At 35.7% G+C, this 26028-nt stretch overlaps 1 protein-coding gene across 4 annotated transcripts in view; it reads right to left on the bottom strand.

The window, feature by feature from the left end:
• Positions 1-364: 364 nt before the first annotated feature.
• TMEM260 (transmembrane protein 260) overlaps positions 365-26028 on the bottom strand; it is a 104733-nt gene continuing 79069 nt past the window's right edge. The window contains exons 10-16 of one of the 4 annotated variants that reach the window (XM_043988502.1): positions 25230-25402; positions 22609-22780; positions 20888-21036; positions 19095-19271; positions 17399-17452; positions 16227-16317; positions 365-485 (exon numbers count right to left, since the gene is read on the bottom strand). In XM_043988502.1, the coding sequence (XP_043844437.1) occupies positions 408-485; positions 16227-16317; positions 17399-17452; positions 19095-19271; positions 20888-21036; positions 22609-22780; positions 25230-25402 (894 nt within the window). In that variant the 3' untranslated portion in view covers positions 365-407. Of the gene's footprint in view, positions 486-8614; positions 13156-16226; positions 16318-17398; positions 17453-19094; positions 19272-20887; positions 21037-22608; positions 22781-25229; positions 25403-26028 lie in introns of those variants that run through there. The other 3 variants (XM_043988501.1, XM_043988503.1, XM_043988505.1) reach the window with 3 other exon arrangements.

Raw genomic sequence — 26028 nt, 5'->3', positions numbered from 1 at the left:
TTTGTTCAATCCTAATTCTTAAGTATTTTCTTCAGAGAGCTTTTCCATTTCACTTTTCAAGCTGTTGACTCTTTTCATGACTTTCCTGCATCACTCTCATTTCTCTGTCCATTTTTTCCTCTACTTCTCTTACTTTATCCTCAAAGTCCTTTTTGAGCACTTCTATGGCCTGAGACCAATTAATACTTTTCTTGGAAGCTTTGGATATAGGTTCTTTGACTTTGTTATCTTCTTCTGAGGGTATATTTTGATCTTCCTTGTCACCAAAGAAACTTTTAATGGTCTACATTTTCTTCTGTCTGTTCATTTTTCTAGCCTATTTCTTGACTTTTTATCTTCTTTTTAAAGTGGGGAATTGCCTCCAGGTCACACTGTCCCAAGCTTCAGAGAGTCCAATGTGGTATGATTTAAGGAAAGGCATTTTCTCTACTTCCCTGGACTGTACTCTGGTCTGTAAATAGCCCCAGGCTTACTTGATCTTTAACCTGGAAACAGAATTCTATTTCACTATGGTTGCTAGCTTCAGGTGAGCCTGTACCCCTCCCCAACCTGGGCCCACCACTCCAGACTTCTTCCTGGTTCCAAGCACTGGCAAAATGACAAAGTTCTGCCTCAGAGTCAGCAGAGACCCCTGCTATCTCCCCCTGGCCAACTGCTCAATCCTCTCACCAGACTGTGAACTGAGTTCCAGAAGCAGCCACTACTGCAGCTGATTCAAAGGCTCTGGAGGTCTCTTTCTCTGGTGTGGCCTGTCTGGGGCTGGATCTGTGCTGGCACAGCCTGGATTTGGGTTCCACTCCCACCCCTATACAACAGACCTTTCCCGCCAACCTTCTAAGCCATCTTTGCCTGGAAAATAATCTCACCCTGTCCTTTTGTGGGTTTTACTGCTCAGGAATTGTCTTATGGAAGTATTTGGAGGTTTTTGGTGTGATTGTGTTGGGAGCTCCAAGAGATTACTGCCTTTCCCCTGCCATCTTGGCTCCACCAATATGATATTGTACTTAGAAAATCCTAGAGAATCTACTAAACAGCTACTTGAAATTATTAACAACCTTAGCAAAGTTGCAGGATACAAAAGAAACCCACATAAATTATCCATAGTTCTATATGTTACCAACAAAATCCAGCAATAACAGATAGAAAGAGAAATTCTTTTTAAAATAACTATGACCAATATAAAATATTTGGAGTCTACATGCTGAGACAAACACAGGTACTATAAAACCAGAACCACAAAACACTTTTCACAGAAATAAAGTCATATCTAAACAATTGGAAAAATATTAATTGCTCATGGGTAGGCAGAGCCAATGTAATAAAAATGACAATCCTACCTAAGTTAATTTACTTATTTAGTACTATACCAATCAAACTATGAAAAAATATTTTGTAAATCTAGAAAAAATAATAACAAAATTCATCTGGAAAAACAGAAGTTCAAGGATATCATGGAAATCAATGGAAAAAATACAAAAGGTAGTCTAGCAATACCAGATCTCAAACTGTATTATAAAGTAGTAATTATCAAAACATTATAGAGAGGTGGATCAGTGGAATAGAATAGGTATAAATTACACTATAGTAAATGACTACAGTAATCTAGTATAAGATAAATCCAAAGATCCAAACTTTTTGAACAAAAATTCATTATTTGAGAAAAACTGCTGGGAAAACTGGAAAGCAATATGGCAGAAATTAGCTATAGACCAACATGTCACACCATATACTAAAACAAGGTCAAAACGGGTACGTGATTTAAACATAAAGAATGATACCATAAGCAAATTAAGAGAGTATGGAATCATTTATCTGTTAGATTTATGGGCAGAGTAAGAATTTAGGACCAAAGAAGATATAGAGAGTAAAACAAAATGTAAAAAAGATAATTTTGATTATATAAAATTTAAAAGTTTTTGCACAAACAAAACTAATGTAACCAAAATTACAAGGGAAGCAAAAAACTGGGAAAGAATCATTGAAACAAATATCTCTGATAAAGGCCTCATTTCTCAAATATATAGAGAACTGAGTCAAATTTATAAAAATAAGTCATTCCCCAATTGACAAATGGTCAAAGAATATGAACAGGCAGATTTCAGACAAAGAAATCAAAGCTATACATAATCATATTAAAACATGCCTTCTAATTTGTCTCCCTGCCTCAAGCCTATCTCCTCTCCAATCTATCCTTCACAAGGTTGTCAAAGTGATTATACTACAGCATGTATTACTCCCATATTCAAGAGATTCCTGTGGCTTCCTATGACCTCTGGGATTAAGTACAAATTTCTGCTTTGCATTAAGTCTTTTGCAACCTACCTTTCTGGGCTTATTTATACATTCCTCCCTTTCGTGCACCTTATTGTCTAGGCAAACTGGCCTATTTGACATCCCTCACACATAGCTTTCCATTTCCTGTTCCATGCTTTGGCATATGTTGTCTGCCACTCCCTTTCTCTTCCCATGGAATCTTGCTTCACCTCCACTACTTAAAATCTCTAATTTACTTTAAGGCTTAAGAGCCATGTCCAAATGAGGCCTCTCCTGATCTTGGTCTCTCTCTCCCCAATTGCTAATGTCTCTTCCACTTTCTACTCTACTCAAACTACTTTTTATTAATTTTTATCTATTTTGTGTATATGTTGTTTCCCCATATAGAACATTAGCTCTTCAGAGACAATGTTTCACGTTTGTTTTTGTGTTCCTCAACAGCTGGTACACAGGGGACACTTAATGAGTTCTTGTTTTTTGGCTGTGGTCTCGATCCAAAGATCTTTTACACATAACTAAAGTCCTCTTGAAAATTTTGTCCAAACTTTCCCTGTAATGTTCAGTGTTACTTGAGATTGAAAAACAAGTCTTAAAATGGCTGGTAAATTCCTATTAGTCACTAATAGGAGTCACTTTGCACTTTGGTTAACTGCTATTGTAGGGCTAATAGGCAGGTACTTTTTATTGAAGAAAAACTAATCAGTTCTTTTCCCAAAGAAAATAATATAGTTACATCTAAAACCAGGTAATATTCTGAGCAACCTTAATTTCTGCCCGTAAATGATGTATCAGAGCAAGCTATAAATACAAACACCTTAGTTCATATAAAGTATCTGTCATTAAATCCAATTACTATTAAACATCCCACCTGAAACACAGCTTTCATTTCTCCTTTAAGGAACACTTAATTTCTCATCTGCTATATCATTTACCTTCCTTATGAAAGGTTTATCACCATTTTATAACCTGGTTCCTATTAAGGCTCCACAATTTTTTTTTTTTTGTGGGACAAGGAGGGTTGAGTGACTTGCCCAGGACCACACAGCTAGTTAAGTGTCAAGTGTCTGAGGCTGGATTTAAACTCAGGTTCTCCTGCATCCAGGGCTGGTGCTTTATCCACTGCGCCACCTAGCTGTCCCCGCTCCACAATTTTTTGACAGAGATAAGGCAATTTAACAACAATGTTTTGCAGGGTTTTTTTTACACCCCCAAAACTCACTTCAAAGGAGTAAACTGTGGGAAGATTCTAGTCTTAGCACCACCTCCTGCCCTTTCCCACAAGGAACTGCAATAATCCTTCCACCCCAGTTTGTAGCTTCTGCAGCCAGTCTGGGTATCCCTGGTCTGTCAGCCTTTTCAAAATTACAAGGACTAATCCCAACTTTGGAGATGTCCTTTTTTTTTTTTTTTTGGTGAGGCAATTGGGGTTAAGTGACTTGCCCAGGGTCACACAGCTAGTGTTAAGTGTCTGAGGCCAGATTTGAACTCGGGTCCTCCTGAATCCAGGGCCGGTGCTCTATCCATTGCGCCATCTAGCTGCCCCTGGAGATGTTCTAAAAGATCTCAGTGCCATTCAAAATGATGAAGGTTGTATCAGATTGGCTAATATGACAAAAAAAGGAAAATAATAAATGTTGGAAAAGTTGTGGAAAAATTGGAACACTATTGCATTGTTGGAGGAGCTGTGAACTGATCCAACCATTTTGGAGAGCAATTTGGAACTATCCCCAAAGGGCTATTAAACTGTGCATACCCTTTGACGCAGCAATACCACTATTAGGTTTTTTCCCCAAAGAGATCATAAAAAAAGGGAAAAGGACCCACATGTACAAAAATATTTATAGCTGTTCTTTTTATGGTGGCAAGGAATTAGAAATTGAGGGGATGCCCATCAATTGGGGAATGACTGAACAAGTTGTGGTATATGAATGTAATGGAATACTACTGTGCTATAAGAAATGATGAGCAGGCTTATTTCAGAGAAATCTGGAAGGACTTACATGAACTGATGCTGAGTGAGAGAAGCAGAACCAGGAGAACATTGTACACAGTACCAACAACATTGTGTGTTGATCAACTGTTATAGACTTGACTCTTCTCAGGGAGAATGGTTCAGGATAGTTTCAAAGGACTCATGATGGAAAATGCTCTCCAAATCCAGACAAAAAGAACTGTGGAATCTAGATGTAGATTGAACCATACTATTTCTACTTTTTTTTTGGTTTTTCTTTTTTTGAGGTTTTTCCCTTTTGCTCTGATTCTCCTTTCACAGCATGACTAATGCAGAAATATGTTTAATGTGATTGTACATATATAACCTATTCAGATTTCTTGCTGTCTTGGGGAGGGGGGAAGGAGGGACAAAAAATTGAAACTAGAAATCTTATAAAAACAAATGTTGAAAACTATCTTAACATGTAACTGTTTTAAAAAAATAAAGTAATGGTAGACAATAAAAATAATGATGAAGGTTGTACTGCAATAAAAGAGAAGATTGTCTATTCTGTTATAGCAATGTGTACCATGTCAGGAAGATTTTTGGGTTCATTGCAATCTGGAATCTTCCCAAATCCCTTTCTTTGGTAATGGGTTTGGGGGTCCAACACCTTAGTTGTAGCTCTAGTAACTTAGGGTTGAGCTTGAATGTTGAAGTAGTGTTATTATAGTTTTCCTCTTAAACAGAACTTGTCAAGTAAATCACAGACACATTTTTTCCATGTAAGCAAGACATAGCTTACCCTATGAATTTCCAATAATCTAGCCATTCAGTGATCATAAATAACTGAAATCCCCATTAGATAATATTTTAAATGCATTAGCATTACAAGAATACTTTTTCCCACAGGTAAGATGTCTGGATAAAAACAGAGCAAAATCTCTGCCTATCTTACTTGAAAGAACTTGTTAAGCCCCTCCAAATTAAACCAACATGTACTTTAAAACTTGGTGGTTTCAAAGAAAAAATATGCATAAAGGCATTGGAAAATATGGTCTAGGAATAAGAAATGTGAAGTCAAAGGCTTTTAGAAGCCATATGTTATATGTTACATTGATTATATAACATAATATATAATCATGTTACATATTAACCATAGTATTATATATTATATTTAATATGTTACAATATTTAATATAATCATTACATAATATATTTATGTGTGTTATATATAATTATAATATTCAACATATATTATGTGATGTGATATAAGTAATCATATGGCATAATATATAATTTTTTTTTCTTCAAAAAGAGAATTGAAAGACATTAGACATGGTGAGCATTGAATAACATAAACAAAAATACACATATACACAATATGAAATTAACTATATCTTGCAGTAAATGATTGCTTACCAATGTATGAGTCATTTTTTGCATCATTTATCTAAGTCATAAGACCAATGACTTGTTAGACCAATACCACATCAGAAAAATTAAAATGAAAGGATATGGCATCCAATTAAAACCTAACTTTTTCAAAGCGCCAAACTAAGTTTTAAGCTATTAATGCAAAAACAAAACCAAAGAAACAAAAAAAGATTGGGGAGAGGGAATAATGGAACACATTTCTATATGGACAGTCACCATTTCCTATGGAAGTTTAACTGATATAAAACAAATGCTACAAGGAAGTCAAATAAGCAAATAAGTTACCTCAGCCAACTCATACTTGATCTTCTGGCCAAGTGAAAAGTTATGGCATCCAAAGTTACCAGTGGAGTAGAATATTATCTTAGCTTTTTCAGGAAACCTGTCCAAGTCCTCCAGCTACTAGGACCTTCGCTCTGAAATTAGCTTCCATTTACACTAAATATATCTTGTCTATACATAATTATTTGTATTCTGTCTCTACCATTAAAATGTGATCTCCTTCAGGGTAAGTACTGGTTTTGCTTTTATATTCCTAGTGCTTGGCATATAATAAATATTTAATAAAGGCTTGTTCACTTACTGACTGATAAACTCATTTGCAAAATCTCAAGGAAAATGGGAATTTGTAGAAAGTGTGTTATATGTTGTGGGTGTGGAAGGCATCTGCTGAATTACTTGCTCTTAAATTCCAATAACCCTATCTCCACAATCATAGGGGCAGGCGTGTATCATTTGTCCTATGCGCCTGGTTTCTTCTCCCCATGGCTCCCAACCTTTGCCTATTGTAAAATCATGTCTTTGCATTTTCTGCTTATGTTTCTGTTTGCCAGGAAGCAGCTAATACTTCCCTCTGTGTACAGATGTTTTCCTCATACAAGGTCAAGCTAGAATGGATTTCATTTTGAAACTGACAAAGTTCTAGTTTAGGGCCACTGGCCAGCTGCATTCTTTTAATCTTATGGAAACTAGCTTAGGTGGGGAAAACAAACAAAAAACAGCTGCCTGATATTTCCCATGTAGTTCTAGTTCAGGGCTTCTCAAACTTCCCATTTGTGACCCCTTTTTTCACCCAAGAAATTTTTATGCAACCCCAGGTATATAAGTATATAAAATTGGTATATATAACCTTTCACTGTTGCCAAATATTTCACAACCACCACATTCAGTTGCATGACCTTATGAGTCATGACCCACAGTTTAAGAACTCTTGTTCTAAATGGCTATGAAACAGCCTCTGTCTCAGAATGCCTGGAATACAGTAAGCACTTAAGAATGCTTTTGGATTGACATGGGCAAAATGACAACTCAAAGGCCCTCCTTCAAAAGTGTCTCCCATGTAGATGTTGAAAACATACAAAATTCCTTGAAATACGTAACAATAATATCTGACATTCGTATAGCACATTAAGGTTTGTGAAGTGGTTATATAGCTTATCCCATTTATTCTTGATCATATAAATTATTTCACAATAACTTTATAAGTTCAATAGGTATTCCTATCTGTATGTTGCAAGTGAAGAAACTGAGAGTCTAAATTCTTACATAGCTAGTAAATGTCTAAAGTAAGATTTGAGTCTAGGTTTCTTCCAATCCTGAGTACAGTCCTCTTTTCTCTACTTCATGAAGCCTCTTAACAAGAGATAATTTTGTTTGAAAAATCTCTTCTTATTAATATAAAACTATAAAAGAGACAAATGTTTGCCAAAGGTGCTTGGCACTGTCATGGAGGCCAGCCAGCACAGAGTCCAGATGGAAAAGGGATTTCATACAGATGATGGTATCTTTCAGAGATATTCTAGTCTCAGAACATGATCTCCTCAATGAGATCTACAATCATTCAAGAGAGTTTGGTCTGACAATTCAAACAGGAAAAAACAAAGGATTTCTATTGTCTAGACTATGACATGCAGCTGGCTGGATGGACTACAGAGCTGCTGCAAGAGTACATAGATTTTAAACAGACCCTGCAGATGGATGATGAATTCTGTAGGTCCAGAATTGAATAAGAGGAAGAGAACAGAACAGAATAAATTTGAGAAATTATGTAGCATCTTCTATTATATCTAGCTTCTTCCTAAAACAAAACCCTAGCTTTAAAATGCTAATATTCTTCCAAAGAAGCGCTACGGCTCTGAATCACAGAATACCATACATCTCTGGAAAATCAAAACTGCAGGTCCTTCAAAGGGCAATGGAGAACAGCATGAACATACATACATCTAGCATTTCCAGCACAGTGAGGTGTAGTGGATAGAGTATAAGAGCTTTCAGGCAGACCTGGGTTAAAACCATGCCTCAGACATCTACCACGTGATCCTGAGCAAATCACTGAAGTCTGGCCTTGAGTTCCCAAATCTATAAAATGCAAGGGTGGATTGAGTGACTTCCAAGGTCCCTTCCAGCTCTAAATCTATGATCTTCTTTAGAATAATAGAAGATAACATTAAAGAGAAGTATGACTAGAAAAGGAGGGCTGGTCACGTAGCTATACCAAGAAATAACTCTCTGTTGCACTGGTGTCCTCATAATACAGAAACCCATTTGTAGGTCCTCTGCATGTTGGGTAGACTGATCCTTTGTCAAGATCTCATGGGGGCAGCTAGATGGCGCAGTGGTTAAAGCACCGGCCCTGGATTCAGGAGTACCTGAGTTCAAATCTGGCCTCAGACACTTAACACTTACTAGCTGTGTGACCCTGGGCAAGTCACTTGACCCCCATTGCCCCGCAAAAAAAAAAAAAAAAAAAAAAAAAAAAAAAAAAGATCTCATGCAAGGATGAGGACAAGAGTTACACAGATTAAGAAGGTATGACTGATTATCATCTACCCTCTTGAGTTCTACATCAATAAGATCACAGAACCAATTAACTATCCAAGTATTACACTATTCAAGTTTTATTAAATTTTAAAGATGGTATAATATTACAAATTAAGATTTGATAAAAATAGACTTTTAAACAGTACAGATTTGAAATTTTTATTAAAAACAAAATCCAAACAATAGTTACTAAATGATATTATGAATTTTTCTATATGTCTATATGAAAAACACCATTAAACAAAACAGAGCTGTTTTTAGAACAATGTAATAGTGCATTCTCCATGTTAACAGATACATTTAAGGAATATTTATGTGTTTTGTGATGATAGATCATGGGGATAGGAATGAGGTCCAACTGTGCCCTCCATGCTATCTGAACTTTCTTCAACCTCCCTACTTCAACTCTGAAAATATCATAATATTAATGAAAATAAATCTTAGTAAATGATGCAGAAAAGACCCAGGGAACTTCCATTTACAAAGAGCTCTAAGCTAGCAATTACTGGTGGACTATGTAGACTCATCTCTCCATCTGGCAAATCTATGACATTGTTACTTCAATTCAAGATAAATTAGTATTTTTCATCATGATTAACTAAATGCAGACTAATAAACTGAAAAGCAGTCAGAAGGATGCAGTTCCAAAGAAATCCCACAGGCCTTGAGGTATTTTCTTCCTGGGTTATCTAGGAAATTTGGTTCTCTTTGTCTGTCCCTTATCTAGGAAAGAAAACTGCTGTTCTCCTGTGCTTGATTCAGATTTCCCACGCTGATCCATATTCCAACAGACCTGTAGATGGTACTGACAACAATGATATCTTCATTTAATGTCAGAATCATGGCAGAAGCCTTAGTTCCATGTTTGCTCTATGACGCTATGCCAAAATCTTGTCTTTTCATAAATGTTCCCAAAATTCTTTGGAAATGTTAGCACCTTTTGGACTCTATAACAAGAATGAAGATGATCAATGAAAAACTATCTGTCCTGTGAAATTCAAGTAACTTCTATAAAAAGCCAGATGCCTTGGAATCAGTCTGGAAAAGCTGGAGTATAGGTGACCTGAACAAAAGCAATCTATTTCCATACATACATGCATAATAAAATAAACAATAATAATAAAACAGACTAAGTGGATATGATTCCACAGGAGCCTTATACTATATGTTCAAATACAAATCCCCCATTCTTTGTGGGCCTGTTAGTAGCACACTCTGTTTAAGCATCACTGGTGGCAACTATGGCTAAAAACTCCTATTGGTTTTTGTCTATTTCATTATTAAAAAAAAAAGTCTCACAGAAAGTAGTTCATGCTAGATTCACTATTAATTATAGTATCTGCCTTACTAGAAATAACTGAATATGAGCGTCAACAAATTCTATTTTTCAATTAAAAATATCAATATAACATGTTTCCCGAAAAGGGCAAAAGGGCTCCCTGGCTTAAATAGATCCTTTAAAAAAAGGGGGGGGGCAAAGCAGGCAATATTGAAAGAATTCACAAGGCACTGTCAATAACCACCAAGATTTAACGGCAGCTGATACTTGGAGCTAAGTTTCATGCAGCAGGGTAGTAATGGAGGGGCATAGTAGTCAGCAGACAGCAGGTTGGACTGTTGCCCCAGTGATTTGGGAGATAATATGGGAAGCTGCGGCCCCTTCCTCTGTCTGCCACACAGTCCTATCATGACAGCCTCTCTATGAGGGCAGCAGGACAGTGGAGCATACTGGCAGTATGTCTGGTTTTCCCTTGCTCCTGAGGCCAAAGTGCAGGCAGAAGTTGGCATTGTGGGGTTTCTATAGCCTTGCCAACCCATTCTGTTCCCAGGATGCTGCTCAGAAAGTGCTAGCCAACATTTCACAAGAGGAAGTCACCTCCCCTCACTTTCCTGCAATGCATGAGGTAGTACATAATAGGAGTCTCCTTTGTCAGAGTTCATAGTGTTAAAGATATAGTAGGAGAGAAAAGAGGAATCAGAGAAAACAAAAGCAATTTGCCCAACTTTACAAGACAGTATGGAACTCTTCCAAGTACTAGAACTGGAAATGAAGCCTAACATTCCTAAACCCCATACCCTTCTACCCAATCACCTTTTAATTTTATATGCCAAAGGTGTTAAATCATAGTAAATAGTAAATCATATTTACTTTTATCATTTAATTTTACAGAAATCCTTTCTTTCCCTTTGCTATATATCCACTCATCAGATGTTGAAGATAGACAATACTAAGACGAAACATCAACAGCATATGGAAATACACAAAAACACAATTAGGAAGACAAGCCACAAAATATGGCCTTCATTTACCATTCCTTACAGTGTAAACATGAAACATTACTTTATATACATGCATCAAATATGCACATCTTCTTCATATTCAAGTCAATAATGATAATGAGTTCCTGGAAAATAAGTTTTAAAACTGTATTTCTGCTTTAAAAAAGTGTAAATTATAATCGTACATAATTTCTTTCAAGTGGATAAACTTAGACAATTTATCAATGCTTCCTTAAATTTTTATACTACACTGAACTCCAACTGGTTTTTGTTTTAGGGTAAACCAGATTTTGGGTTCCTCCCTGTGGAGAAGTTACTTTCAAGTCAGTGAAAGTTCTTGGCCCATGATTAAAAGTCTTTGCCAATTAGTACTCAACAACTTCAATTCATTTTTTTCTGGTTCAAGATGAGTAGGAGCCTAATAGGGCTGTGATAAAAGGGCAAAAGGCACTGAGAGCCAAAAGCGGATTAATGAGCTCCTCCATTTATTTGTCTTCCTAACAGCTGAACTGTTACAACTATTGACACTCTTCAAAAGGTTCTGCTCTGAACCCTATCCAGGCTCTGCAGGCTCCAATGGACATCTTCAAATCCACAGAATGGAGGGGCAAGAGCTTCCCCTGTGTGATGCCAAAACCAACAAAGCCCCATGGATCAGGTAATGAAACTTCAGCTTTTCCCCCTTTGAGATTTATTTACTGGCAGCTGACAAGGGGGCAAATTCAGCTCGAATTGTGCAGTCAAGGCCCTGTCAAGCCTTTAGAGGCACCCTTGTCTTGAAGCACCTTCATGACTGGCATTTCACTCAAAAGCCCTCGGCACTGGTCCTTAACAGCTTATGACATCACAAAGGACACTCCAGACAGATGCCTACATGGCATCCTGCAGCATTTTAAAAGAGAATTAGTGGTTTTAATTATGGTCGTAGTATGAAAGGGAACCATGCAAGCTCCACAGGAGACCTTTGATCAGACCCTTTTGCTAGTACAATGCCACGGAACTGTGACTATTCCTAGTAAGGGGCCTTTTCTTGCTGAATGACTCACCAGTGATCTTTGAATGCAGACAAGCTTCTAGCCCTCCCTCTTCATTAGTGAGCATTTCTATACAGGGGCCTATATAGTGCTTGGAGTCTAAGAGCTATACAATTGGGGGGGAAAGAATCCCTACCGATTCTGGCCTCTACTTAGGAAGTGCTGAAGGACTCTAAGTGACTTTATTCATTAAAACAGGTTGCTATTAATTAACTGTCATAATAAAATAAAGAACCATTATTTGCATTTCTTAGTATGTTCTCTTTATCAATATCTATAGAAGCTGCTTGTAACAGAATTTATATAATTTCTTTTTTGCATTTTTGGCAGCATAGGCCTACTAATTATTAGGAAGATTTGGTATGTCTGAAAGTACAAATAGAGAGAAAACACAAATATTAAAATAATTAATAAAATGGGAAAATGTTTACTTGCCCAGCAATTCATGCTACAATTCATGATACAAGTGAACACCAAATCAGCTTTACTTGTTTGATAATCTAAAAGCACCACCTAAGATGAGACAATAACAACTGTACTTTTATTAGTATATCATCAGACTGGGATTTAGCCCAGAGCTGCAGAAGTTTTGTGCAAACAGCCAGATGATTTGGGGTGGGGGAAGGGAAAAAAATGTTGCATGCTGTCTCTCATTTCTGTTCAAAATTCACTGGCAAGAAATAGAAAAGTCTTAGGATTTTTTTAAAAATATGAAACCTTGTCACGTTGGCAAAAGGAAACAAGGTTCCTGAGTTCTAAATTAGTAAGTTTAAGGATATGAAAATAGGGAGAAGTTAATTCTATCTTAGATTCCTATAAAAGAATAATTTTCTGTATGACTATTTTAACAAAAATTTTCAGCAATTTCCTCCGAAATCCTCATTTTGATAATACAAAACAATTTTCCATGTGGTTCCACCCTCATCACTAAGAGACACTGGGAACATTTCTGTCTTGAGGCAGGTTACCACATTAACTGCTTTCATTATTTCTAGAAGCTATCACTGACATTTCTGTTCCTTTAAAAACTTCTGTTTAAGAATGGAATGAAAAGTTGGACAATTCTCAGGACTTAGGATCATGAAGCTAGATGACAGGCACGTTTTTCCAAATGTTGCTGCCTCAGACTCTTTTGGTCTTTCTTAGTCCCTGCAGTTCCTTTCTGAGGTGCTTAAGAGCCCCTAAAATGTTAGCCCGCTGTGGATCATCCTGCACTTTCTCCACATAGAGGTGGAAATGTTTGATAGTTTCAGACAACAGGACTTCAGGATTCACATCGATTTCATGAAAACGAAGCATTCTTTCACAGGCTATGGCATAGTTCTTGTGCCAATTTGCTGGATGTTCCTTTTGTCGATGTACAATTTCCTTATATAGCTGAAAAAAGTATGTATTTAATATTTCATTGTATGAGAAACAATTCCTAAACACACACAAAAAAATCCAGAAAGCACACATAGCATAGATATCAACAAAGTCAAGAAACCAATAAAATCTAATACTTGCTGCATCATGCAGAAAATGTGAAGATGTTACTGTAATTGTCACAGTAACAGGTGGCAAATATGTTTCATATAAAACTGCTTCTGGGCTTTTTAGGATACTGCTGGGGGAAATCTAAGGCACACTGTGTTAGAACAGAATGCTCTTCCTCCAGAAAGATGTTCTGGGAAAGGGATTTAGCTGTAATTCATGGAAAGCTATTTACTCAACAGGCAGAAAGGTTGGAAACTAAATTTAGCTGTTAGAGGAAAAAATATCCTTTACAGTTGGTTTACTTTTTAAAAGTGTTTTTTTAAAAAAACATATATATATTCCCATATTAGCTTTCAACAAACTCACAATTTTAACTGTCTTTAGGTACAACATTCAAATTTTTGTCTTCTTTAAAACAATAAGTACATTTTTTTAACTTCAGGTTGATACTCTCTTCCCTTCAGGCATTCAGATTTTAAGCACCAGAGATATTATATCTATTGGGAGGGATAGGAGATTTCACATAATTGAGTTTTCCAGAGGAAAGAGAAGAAAGGCACAACTAAAATCTAACAAACAAATAAATGTCAGATAGAAATCTGCAAAAACTAAACACTTGCTTGCCTAGTGATTTCATATCCTTAACAGGACCTCTGTGTTAAAATTTAGATTTACCAAGAAACAAATCATAGAGCAAAAAACTTCTGTCAGGGGGAAGGTGTTATTTTTGCATAGGGCAATCAATATTCACAGAATTACTGGAATGGAAAGGACCCTAACAAATTATCACACTCACCCAAAGCTATATGAGACCAACTAGGGACCTTGTAACTCTAGAAAAAGAATTTCTGTAACGTGCTTTTGATAAGTTATTCTAATGCTTAACATTAGAACTGAAGGTTGATTTGAAGGCTGATTGAAGGTTTTCAAGCAGTTGGAAGAAAGAATGGTCATTATATACATTCCCATACATAAAGATCATTATTTAGTAAACTATTAGCTTCTCTTTTCTAGGTGAAATAATCAAAGCTCTTCAGTCTTTTTTATTATAGGTCTTCTTTTCCTCTAAACATTTAGCTACCTTTGCTTCTCTTCCATAAACTTTCTCCAAGCTAAAAAAAAATTCACCAACTGCTCAAGACAATTAAGTACTCAAGTTCTACATACCACGATCTCTGTTGCACCATCATACCATACTGTTATTTTAACTATGTTTTGTTGCTAATTCATAAGTTGATTTTCTTCTGATATTCACTGAAATTTATCTTCTATATAACAAAACCACTTCTCATCTTCTATCTAGAGGGTTTGTTTTTTCTTAAGTGTGTTATTATATATTGTTATTTCTGACATTTTCAGTTTAGCAAAGTACTTAAATTTGAATCCAAGTTTCTAAGATGCTGATCATTTCTGTTCCCTACCATGGTTTTGTCATAGCCTGTGAACTTAGCAAACAGGTCTTCTATAGCTTATCACCTTTTCATCTGGGTCACTGTAAATAATTATGCTACCCTTTATATATAATGTTGCTGCTACTGATCCATCATCATTCACTGTTCTGAACAATCTTCCCAGTCGTGGTGATGAGTGTGGTTTGTACTAAAACATTCACATCATTTTGTCTAGTACTGTGACCATACATCTGAGAACAGATAGATGGGACTGGCCTTATAGACATAAAACAGAGCAAATCTGGTTAGTCCAAAGAGGTATCAATCAAACACAATCAGAGTTTCCATAATATTCTAACCAAGAAAATTAGCTAGTCGTGAGTCAGATTACTGATATGATAAACAGTACTGGGCCTAAGACAGTTCTGCCACTTGTTTTTCCACAGAAACATAAAATTTGAGATGAAGGAAATCTTATAAATCACCTACTCTTTTTACAGATGGAAGTTCAGAGGGATTAAGTGGCTTATCTAACAACCAATCAGTAATATAATCACTCAACAAGGAATCATTAAGTGTCCTTCTTCTAAGTGCCAAGTACTAGGCTGGGCACTGAGAACACAAAGACAAAAATTAAACAATCCCTATCCACAAGTAGCTTACGGTCTGGCAAAAATGAAACCAAAACACAGTGTGGCTATTGGGGGGGAAAAAAGGACCTAAAATTAAAATATTGATAATCTTTGAATATATAGGCTAGGGGAAAAAAAAACAACTGTTTCATGAACTTTAGTGACTTTCAGGCCATTGTACTTTCCACTGCTTCATATTATATCATATAATTGGATGTGAGCTTGACAATGAATCACTGCTTACAGTTGTGCAGTGTAATCCTTCAATTGATCGTAAGAAGTCAAAAGAACAAATTATCCTCTTGACCCGAATACTTGACCATATACCCTAGCTTAGTAGATTCACAGTTGTGCCTGTAGGAAATAAGGAATACCCCAACCCTCCACACATCTAGTTCTGGGAATTCCTATGTCAAAAGATCTTCTTTTCCTATAGAGCAGGTCCCTAGACTACTTAAGATAGGAAAGTCTAGATCCAGATTTCTAGGGCTCTGGAGAAAGATATTTAAATAAAACTACAGCTACAAGGATGTTTCTCCTCTGTCCTCCCTCACAACTCTAGTCACAAAGTGCTTGGCCTAGTGTTTGTATGGCCATGTCAGTTAGCCCCACCCCAGGAATACGGTTAGAAGTAAAGCTTATTGCCACTGTTTTGCATCTTTAAAAAATACCAACGAATTTTACATTCAAATTCAATAGTATGTAGGTCAAGATAGATATGACAGAGGAAATTAACATTTGTTTGGCAGGACTTGTTATTTACAAATTCACTTGACACGTATAAACTGATTTGTAAAACAATACATTTGGGTATTTATCCATATATCTGTTAAGCTTACCACTCTACAAAGGCCAGAGAAGATGAAGAGAAAAGAATAAATTACTCTTTATAAGTCCCCCATACTACCACCCCCCCATAACCAAAAGTATGTTTTATAAAATAACATACATTATATGCAAAAGCATAAAGTTTTCCTTTCATATTTGTAGGCACATTAGCAGTTTCTGCAAGGTTAAAGATAAAGAATGCTGTTTTCATCCTAGAAAAGAAAATATGTGTAAATAAAATCACAGTATTAATTACTTAACTAAATATAGTCTATTTTACATTCAAAGATAAATCTGAAAAGTATCCCACAGGCAAAGAATACACAAAGCATGTTTTCTGTGTACTAATATTTATGTTTCATCATTATGGAAGTTTAAACTGAAATACCAGCTAAGAAAATTAAATTGGCTATTAGAAACAATTCCTTCCTCCAGATAAAATGTATTCCATACAAGAAGCAGTATGAGAAGGAATATTTTTCAGTTAATCAACATGTCTCAGAAGCATTCATCACAACTGCTACCTAGTTCTTCAATATGAAGCTTCGTTCTCTAAGGGTGGGCATATACTTTTTATGCATTCAGTCTTCCAAATCACATATAGCACACAAATCAATACAAATAATCATCTGCATACTTATTTTGCTTAGGTCTTCCTGAGGTTTAAAGCATTAAGTTACAAAGCAGGACGAGGTAAGTTTATATGATATACCTTTGCCCCCTTTTGCCCCTATTATTAGACTGATAACTTGTAAAGATACTCAATTCAGAAAATATGTTATTAAGTGAGGAAAAACAAAGGGAAATAGGAAAAGAGGTACAATTGTCAGGACTTGGCAAATGACTAGATGTAGGGGATAAGGGAAGAGAGTTGAGTTAAAGATAACTCTCAGGACTCAAGTATGGAAGACTAGGAGTATAGTGATGCCTTCAAAATGGTTATCATTATCCCAAGATGGGGAGAGGTCCAAGAGAAAATTAATTCAGTTTTTTAAAATATGCATCAATACTACCATGTTTCAGTTGTCACAGAGTACTGAGCAATATAAACTGTCCTACTGACATGCAGGGAAAATTGAAATACAGAGAAAGTAAGCGGGAATTCAGAGTATATTCAGACAATATGTCTGAAAGGTAGTTAAGAGTATACTCACAAAATTCTGCCTCTTATGCTCTATTAATTAAAAAAGTTTCATCTCCCACTATTACCGACCAAGATGAAAGGACCATCAGCACCTCTCTATATTATTCAAAAGACACTAAAATCATTAGTGCATACAAATGCAGAATCACCTTGCTTGCCACATCTCTTCATTAGCTACAGCTTCCCAAGAAGATGGGTCAAACCTGTAATTAGAATAAAATAATCTGTTTCTGGCAGTTACATAAAAGGTTAATGATGTATTGTCTCTATGACATAGTGCCCGAATACAAAAAAACATATTATATATTAAAATGTAGATGTAGGGGATCAGCTGCTTTTCACACCTATGGCTAGGAGGAAGTTTTTAACCAGTAAAAGAACAGAATAAAATAACAGAAGATAAATAATTTTGATATATGAAATTGAAAACTTTTTCAGGAACAAAAATCAATGCAGCAAAGTTGAGTGAAACTATTAACTGGGAAACAATCTTTGCATCAAATACCTCTGATAAGGGTCTGATATTCAAGATATGGAGAGAATTGACAAAAGTTTACAAAGCCAAGAGCCATTTCCCAATGGATAAGTGGTCAAACAATAGGAACAAATAGTTTTCAAAAGAAAAATGCCAAACTATTAATAACCATCTGAAAGACTGCTCCAAATCACTAATAAGAGAAATGCAAATTGAAACAATTATGACTTATCACTTCAAACCCAGAAAATTGGCTAAGGTGACAAAAGTCAATGTTGGAGGGGTTTGGGGAAGAAAGAAGCTGTAAGTTGGTCTAATAATTTTGAAAAACAACTTGGAATTATGCTAATAAACTGACTAAAATGTCCATGCCCTTTGATCCATAGTTCCCACTGCTAGGGATATATATTTATATCAAAGACAGAAAGGTCCCACATATAAACATATGCTCCTGTTGCTGCTATTGCTCCATCCTCTAAACCAGGCCTTCTGAAACTTTTTCCACTTGCAACCCCTTTTTACCCAAGAAATTTTTATGAGACTCCAGGTATATATGTATATAAAATAGGTATACATAACCCTTTTTTTTCTTTTCTTTTTCTGTGGGGCAGTGAGGGTTAAGTGACTTGCCCAGGGTCACACAGCTAGTGAGTGTCAAGTGTCTGAGGCCGGATTTGAACTCAGGTCTTCCTGAATCCAGGGCTGGTGCTTTATCCACCGTACCACCTAGCTGCCCTATAACCTTTTACTGTTGCCAAATGTTTCATGACTCTCAGAGTTTAAGAAGCTTTGCTCTAAACTGTACCATAGACAGAGGAGACTAGCCACTTGGTTCTGCACTATTTTTGTGTCATCATTTTTATCCCAATCATTTTTTCCCCTAATAATCCTCCTCCTGCTGTTGCTCTGTCCTCCAAAGTGAAAAGTCAGAGACTACACCTAGGAGTAGGTCTCAAATGTGTACTCCCTGGGGCAAGCACCCACAACTTTATCCTGCTTCCTGTATAATTCTTATTGCTGTAGCTAGGCACATCAATTTCTGGGCTATCATATAGATCAATGACGGTCCTCATGAAGACAAAGCAATCATTACACAAAGGCTGATGGTAAAAATGGAGTTTTTAGGTCCCCAAGTAAAAGCTTCTAAACTGCAATTCCTTACTAATGGAGGCCAACCTAGATATTTCATTTCAGACTGAAATGGAATTGTGAAATTCTGAAGGTAAAGATTGTTTGAATGGGCCCTTTTGTCCCTATATGACACAGACCAAAGTTTTATGTTGGTTGAATGGAAAATACAAATTATATCAACACTTAGGGTTATATCAGGCACATAAAACAACCATCTAAACAAATGAAACTGTTCATACCTCCCATATTCTTCAGTCCAGTTATATATATTTCTAGTAAGATTAATCCATTCCTCAGGGTTGAATATAATCTCTGAAGAAACCAATTTGTCACAAGAACCCCATGGCCAAAGTGAATAGTTCTCTTTCCAAGTTGGGTCACCTTCATGAAGTCCTATGCAAACAAATGTTTCTTTGCTATTGAAAACAAAACAAATGGGATTTATCTTTAAGTTCAGCTCCAGGATCTAAATGTTAAATTTATACTACTCATAGCACAGTGCATTGTTACTCATAAAATTTGTAAGTAATTTAGTTTCATTTAGACTTTCTAAAAAAAAAAAATTAGCTGAGTGTAAAAAAATGACAAGGGGAAAAGTATGTCTGCCAGTGTTATAATAAACACCATGTAAATAAAGCTTTTTTTTTTTTTTTTTTTTTTTTTTGCAGGGCAATGAGGATTAAGTGACTTGCCCAGGGTCACACAGCTAGCAAGTTTCAAGAAACAAAGACTCTTAAGAAAAAAATCCTTATGTTACTTATCTTTTCACATTTATCTTTTGATAATAAATTTTCATTTCATAGATAGGAATATGATTCCAGATTAGGCTGGAAAAATCAAATTGGGAGACAGAACATGCACAATTTCTACTAGTATGTTAAGAAACAATTCTACAACAATTATGGGGCATGTTGTTTGGTTTGGCCAAACTGGTTTTTGTCCCAATTTTTAGGGGTTAATCATAGCTGTTTTTAAGCTAGAATCTACAGAAATAAACTTTTAAAAATGTTAATTTAATCCAATATTTATTGGATCATGATTTTATATTGAAACTTTTGACATACCATCATTTAAAGATATAAAAGCAGTATATTTTTGTAGTTCCTTTTCATTCCTAATAATCTCAGAACAAAAGACAGCAATCAACTGCCTAATTTTGATATTGTCATGGTTCCTAATCTATAAAACTAGAAAATATTAAACACTGCTCTCATGAACATTTATTCCTAGCAGATTTTCATTTCATACCTTTTGTTGTCATCAATATTATTAATAATTAGTAGTTATTGATAATAATTACTAAAAAGTTTATTAAGGTTTTGAGTATCCAAAACCACTGCATCACTTTGCTTTCATCTACTTTACTATGAAAACCACAAGGAATTCCTCAGGATTCCTTTACAGAAAAGACATGTTTAAATAAACCAACAGAGTCCACCAAAGTTTCTAACTCCCAAGTCCAGACAAAATTCAACCTTTCAAAAAAAAAGGACAAACATACAATACCATTGACATTAGTTAGCAAAAACGATATGCCCAGAAGCATGGGGATTGACAACTCTCATAATTTTTCTCAGCTAGTACAACTGTAGGTGTTTTAGTCATAAAAATGCTTCATCTTATTTTTTTAAATCTTGGGCTATTTTTATACAGTGATTATTCCTGGAAAACATTTGCTTTACATTAAAAGGGTGGCCATGGTGTTCATCAATGGGAAACTAATTGTTTGCTATCCACCCACAAAGATTTCAAGTAGGCAGGTACATCTCTAATTTCCCTGAATTGTGCTAAGATCTCATATGCCATTCTTGCTAATCTGTCTTTATTTTTACTTCACTCAGAAAAATAACATTTATTTTTGCCTAGCTTTATTTCTGCAAAGATATTCAATTTAATTACAAAGATAATCTCACCAGTGACAGGGAAATCAGTGTAGAAAATTGTTCTTTTGGATGAGGCACAGCTGCTACATAAACAATTTTTGAAAAGCTTAAAGATTTTAGAAAAGCTATTACATGAAAGGAATGCTTACTGTTTATTTACTTTGAGGAAATGATAAAGATTAAACATGACCATTCCACTAGGTAATATTCCTTCCACAGGATTCCACCGGTTCCCAGGAAAGTAGATACCTGGTAAATGCTTAGCCATCTTAGGTAAATACCACTCATAAGTCAACATCTGCCAGAAAAATCACAAATAACTTCATGCTTAATTTCAGGTTTCTAAAAAGAAATCAAATGAACAAATACAATTAATAGACTATGAAAATGGAACTTCATTAAATTAATTTATAGACATTCAAAGGTATAGGTAGACATAAATAGGCAGATAATAGTCTTTTTTTTTCTACTGACCTAAATCCTGGGTTTTATGTTTTACTAATACTAATCTATTCCCAAAAAATAATCTGGGAGGTTCATTTTCCCAGGATCAAACCAAAGAATGAAACTCAAGTTGGCTGAACCCAAACAAGAGGTAGAAAAAATGTTTAACGTATATATCTTTGCAAACTCATATAAAAGGGAGCAGCTAGATGGCGCAGTGGTTAAAGCACCAGCCCTGGATTCAGGAGCACCCGAGTTCAAATCCGGGCTCAGACACTTGACACTTACTAGCTGTGTTACCCTAGGCAAGTCACTTAACCCCCACTGCCTGTAAAAAAACAAAAATCAAAAAAAGCAAACTTATATAAAAGGACATTATCTTCTAAAAATGGCCACGAATCTTCCTTCATTCATTGAGTTCTTGTCCTGCTCTAAAATGTGTTCAAGTGTTAACAAGGCACCTTAAAAATAAGAACAATTTCTTTTCTCCAGTCCCAACAGTGCTTCTCATAACTCCAATGTCTCCTTATTTACGGGCATGTCATATTTCTCAACAAGCTCTTCTAGGGCACAGGCAGTTTCACTTTCTCTTTGTATCCCCAGTGCTTAGCACAGTGCCCGGCACACAGGAAGAACTTAATAAATGCTTGTTGATGAACTGATAGAAGAATTCATCTTTCTTATCATTGTGCCCATTGTTTAAAATACATTTTCAGGTTCACAATGTTATTTTAATGAAATAAGAAATGTTCACTAGTCTCTCCCAAGGTAAAGGTGCAGCAAGCTCATAAAAACATTCTGCAGTAACATAATTTTAATTTTTAATGAAATTTCTATTTTCTCACAAAGTTATTTCTTTAAGGTCATCATAATTTCTTTTAATCCCTAAATTTGTGAGTTTGTATGTTTGCTTGCATGGCTCAGATATCATTATTTACAATAAATGTTTTAAAAAAATAAACTTGTTATACATTGAAAATTTTTCATAGTTTCTACTACGTCAACCTAGGATTTTATTTTAAATCAAAAATTAAGCTCGTCAATTCTTAATACCTTCAGCATAAGAAAGGAGGTAGTTGGGGCAGCTAGGTGGAGCTGTGGATAGAGCACTGGCTCTGGAGTCAGGAGGACCTGAGTTCAAATCTGGCCTCAGACACTTGATACTTACTAGTTGTGTGACCCTTGGCAAGTCACTTAATCCCAATTGCCCCACCAAAAAAAGAAAGAAACAAAGAAGGTAGTCTTATTAACTTGTTTGAATGGTTAAAAGAACCAGGGGAATATGAAGTAACATTCTAATTATTACATTGGTCATGAAAATTTTATCTTCACAAAAATAAAATCTACTTCACCAAAAAACCCAACCCTGTGTGACTTTTTAAAAATTTAAATTATAATATACTTAATCTATTTTTAGTATACTTACTTCCTGATCCACCAAGGAAACATCAGGCCTCAGACCCTCACAGTAATGCAAATAACGAAGAGAATTCCCTGGCAAATCTCCTCTGAGTAAGATGATTGCATCATGAGGCATAGAGAATAGAAGGTTCTTTGCAAATTTATCAATGACATAGTTAGTGCTTTGGTCACAAATGCTAAATAAAAAGGACAAAAATATCTTTTGAAAACTCAATTTTTTTACTACAATTATAAGATGACACTCCCTTCCCCTTTCTCTAATCCATAAGAAGGATTCTAACATTAATCATCCAACGTAGAGATGATATCCCAATTTAGAGTAATGCCACTTAAAAAGATGGAGAGGAAGGGGCCAAATTCTATGATTGAAAAGAGTCTACTGTTTCATCTTTGAAAGTAAGTTAACTCTTTGAAAGCAAGAAAACAGGTTAATTGCTAAGGGATGGCAACATGATTACAACCAATTTCATTTGGAGTTTTGGATAGTTCTATATAATTCCCATTTATTTCATTGGGAATGTTCAAACTGCAAAATTAAATTTCCTTACTTTTTTAAAAAATAAAAATTCAATCTTTATAAACTCCTCCCCAAAATGGCAAATCTGAGCAGTTCCCTGAACCATAAGCTCCCTTTATTCCCCTCTCTCAACTGTTCAGGAAAAGGCCAGAGGGAATTGAGTCTAATAAGGAGAAAGATAAGAAATAATGAGCACAGACTTTATTTTGCCTTTAATAATATAGTGAATATTTGCAATTGCACATAACAGCAGTATGACTCTTTAATCATGAAGCCGACTTTCTTAGTACTTGAAAAAATGGCATAAAATCTAAAAGCTTTCCATGAAAATTAAAAAAGGATGAGTGGAAGCACTGCCAAAAAATGGAGCAAATGAATCCTTACTTGTAATTAATATTAGTTGCATTATAGTTAATAATAAGAAACATAGCATTTAATTTTTGTCCTTTAAAATAACTAAAGAATAACCAGTGTAGTGCTATAAAGCAAATAAACACATCTGTAAACAAAACCATATTTCTGGTTAATTGCTGTTTTGATAAAGCATGTATAATTCCCATTTTTAATCTCCAATGTTTTTGATACTTTATGCAAAGGCTAACCCCAAAGCAAATTTTAAGAAGTAAAAATGAATGTACCTGTCCTGCAGATATCACACCTTTCCAGATGTCTTGGTTCCTGCCTTATCTTAACATCCGGGCCTTTATAGTTCTTGGTAACCTAGCCATTACCTAACTTTCAGCTTTCTTACATTTCACTCCCTTCCATATACTTTATTATCCTGCTAAATTGGCCTGCTTACAGCTCCTCAAACACAATACTCATCTCCTGTTTTCACAACTTTCTCCTTGGCTGTCTAGAACACTCCTTCCTCACCTTTGCCTCCTGGCTTCCTTGACTTCCTTCAAGATTCAGCTCAAATTCCAACTTCTGCATGAAGTTTCCTGGTTTCCTCTCTCCCTCCAAACTGCTAATGTCTTCCTCTTTCAGATTACCTTTATGTCATATTGTATGTACCATATGTGTACCTAATTATTATATGTTGTCTCTGCCATGAGACTGTACAATCGACTAATCAACAAGCATTTAAGAGTAGGGATATAAAGAGGCAGAAGACAGTCTCTGCCCTCAAGCAGGCAGGGACCATGTTTTTGCCTTTGACCTACTACTTAGCACAATTCCTAGCACATATAAGTGCTTTATAAATAAATACTTGTTGGGGCAGCTAGGTGGCCCAGTGGATAGAGCACCAGCCCTGGAGTCAGGAGTACCTGAGTTCAAATCCAGCCTTATACACTTAACACTTAACTAGCTGTATGACCCTGGGCAAGTCACTTAACTCCAATTGCCTTAAATAAATAAATAAGTAAATAAATACTTGTTGACTGACCAAAAATGTAAAATACAAGAGCTAAAACCCTCAATATTTGCATAGTTCCTTAGCTGAAGAAAGGGAACATGGTTCAGTGGAAAGGTCACTGGATTTGGCTTGGAATGTTGGCTCTCCCACATACAACCTATATTTTGTTGGAGCAAATCACTTTTCAACTCAGTGGAGTTCATTTTACTTGTTTGTTAATGGAAGGGGGTTGCACTTGATAACCTTTTAAATCCCTTCCAATTCTGAATTTATGATCCTATAAGCTGATGAAGACACTTAAAAATGTTCTTGATTAAATAATTAACGTATTACTACAAAGCAAGAGAAGGAAAAGCACTACTGTACATATTTAGAAGATGAGCAGGCTGAAGCATGTGGTATTCTGGGCACATAACAACATGCCATAGACAAATGGAGAATAAAACTCAAAATATATAATATCCTCTATTCCTGACCCATGTTTTTCATACTGTTTCTCCCAAAACCACAGTCTTCCTTTGGAGGTTCTTTGGAAGAAATTTTGCCAATAGCAAACACTTTACATCTCTAAGTCATAAATATAAGAAATGGGGGTTGTGAAGGATGATAAGCAATACAGAGGGACTAGATAATCTCAGAAGCCTGAAATACATTAGATCACACTAGTCACTTGGGTTCTTCACAAATTTGTGCAAATAAATAATGAAACATCAGTTACGTCTTCTAAAAATGCCTCTTAATTTATTACCTGTAATTAGAATAAATTTGGTAGAGTACAAATATGGCTGCTGAAAGCCATTCCAGAAACTGAAATATAGAGCTGCTGCTCAGCATCCTCCTACTCAGGGAGGAAAATGAGGCCAAGCCAAGGCCAGCCAGAACGGTCACCACTGCATTGCTCTGCATCCAGAAGCGTTCTACCTAGGAAGCATTAAATGAACAAGATGTGTTCAGCAGACTAGCATATGTATTTGTACCATACATAAAAATACCTTTAAATGCTCTCCTGCAAGAACTAATTACTACTGCCACTATTAGTTTGCTGGCATCCAAGTCTTTCAAGCTAATTCCTCTGACCTATTCCTTATTAACCCTATAACTTTTCTATCCAAATACTAAAAAATTGTATCCCTATAGTCTTGCAAAGTGCCTGGCACATAGTGGGCACTTAATTTTAATGACTGATTAATCAGAATCAGGTAGTGGATATGTGAAAAAGAAGATGTGAGAGAGGTGGCAGAGGTAGAAATGAGAAGATGTGGGAATCAAATGGACCCATGGAGGGAGGGAAACTGAGGAGTCAAAGATAACATCAAGGTTGAAGACTTGGGTGACTCTAACGATGGTGGTGCCCTTGAAAGAAACAGGCAAATTCAAAAGAGGGATAGTTTTAAGAGGAAAGATAATGAGTTATTGCTTTGGACCTATTGAGTTTTAAATGCCTATCTATGGGACATCCAGTTCGATATTCCACTACACAGCGGATGGTGTAGAAGTGGAGCTCAGGAGAGTTTGGACTAGAGGCAATGATCAGAAAATTATCTATA

Source organism: Dromiciops gliroides, chromosome 2 (assembly GCF_019393635.1).
Source record: "Dromiciops gliroides isolate mDroGli1 chromosome 2, mDroGli1.pri, whole genome shotgun sequence".
NCBI lineage: Eukaryota > Metazoa > Chordata > Mammalia > Microbiotheria > Microbiotheriidae > Dromiciops > Dromiciops gliroides.
The sequence above is the reverse complement of the archived record's forward strand: the minus strand, read 5'-3'. Positions and strand labels throughout refer to the sequence as shown.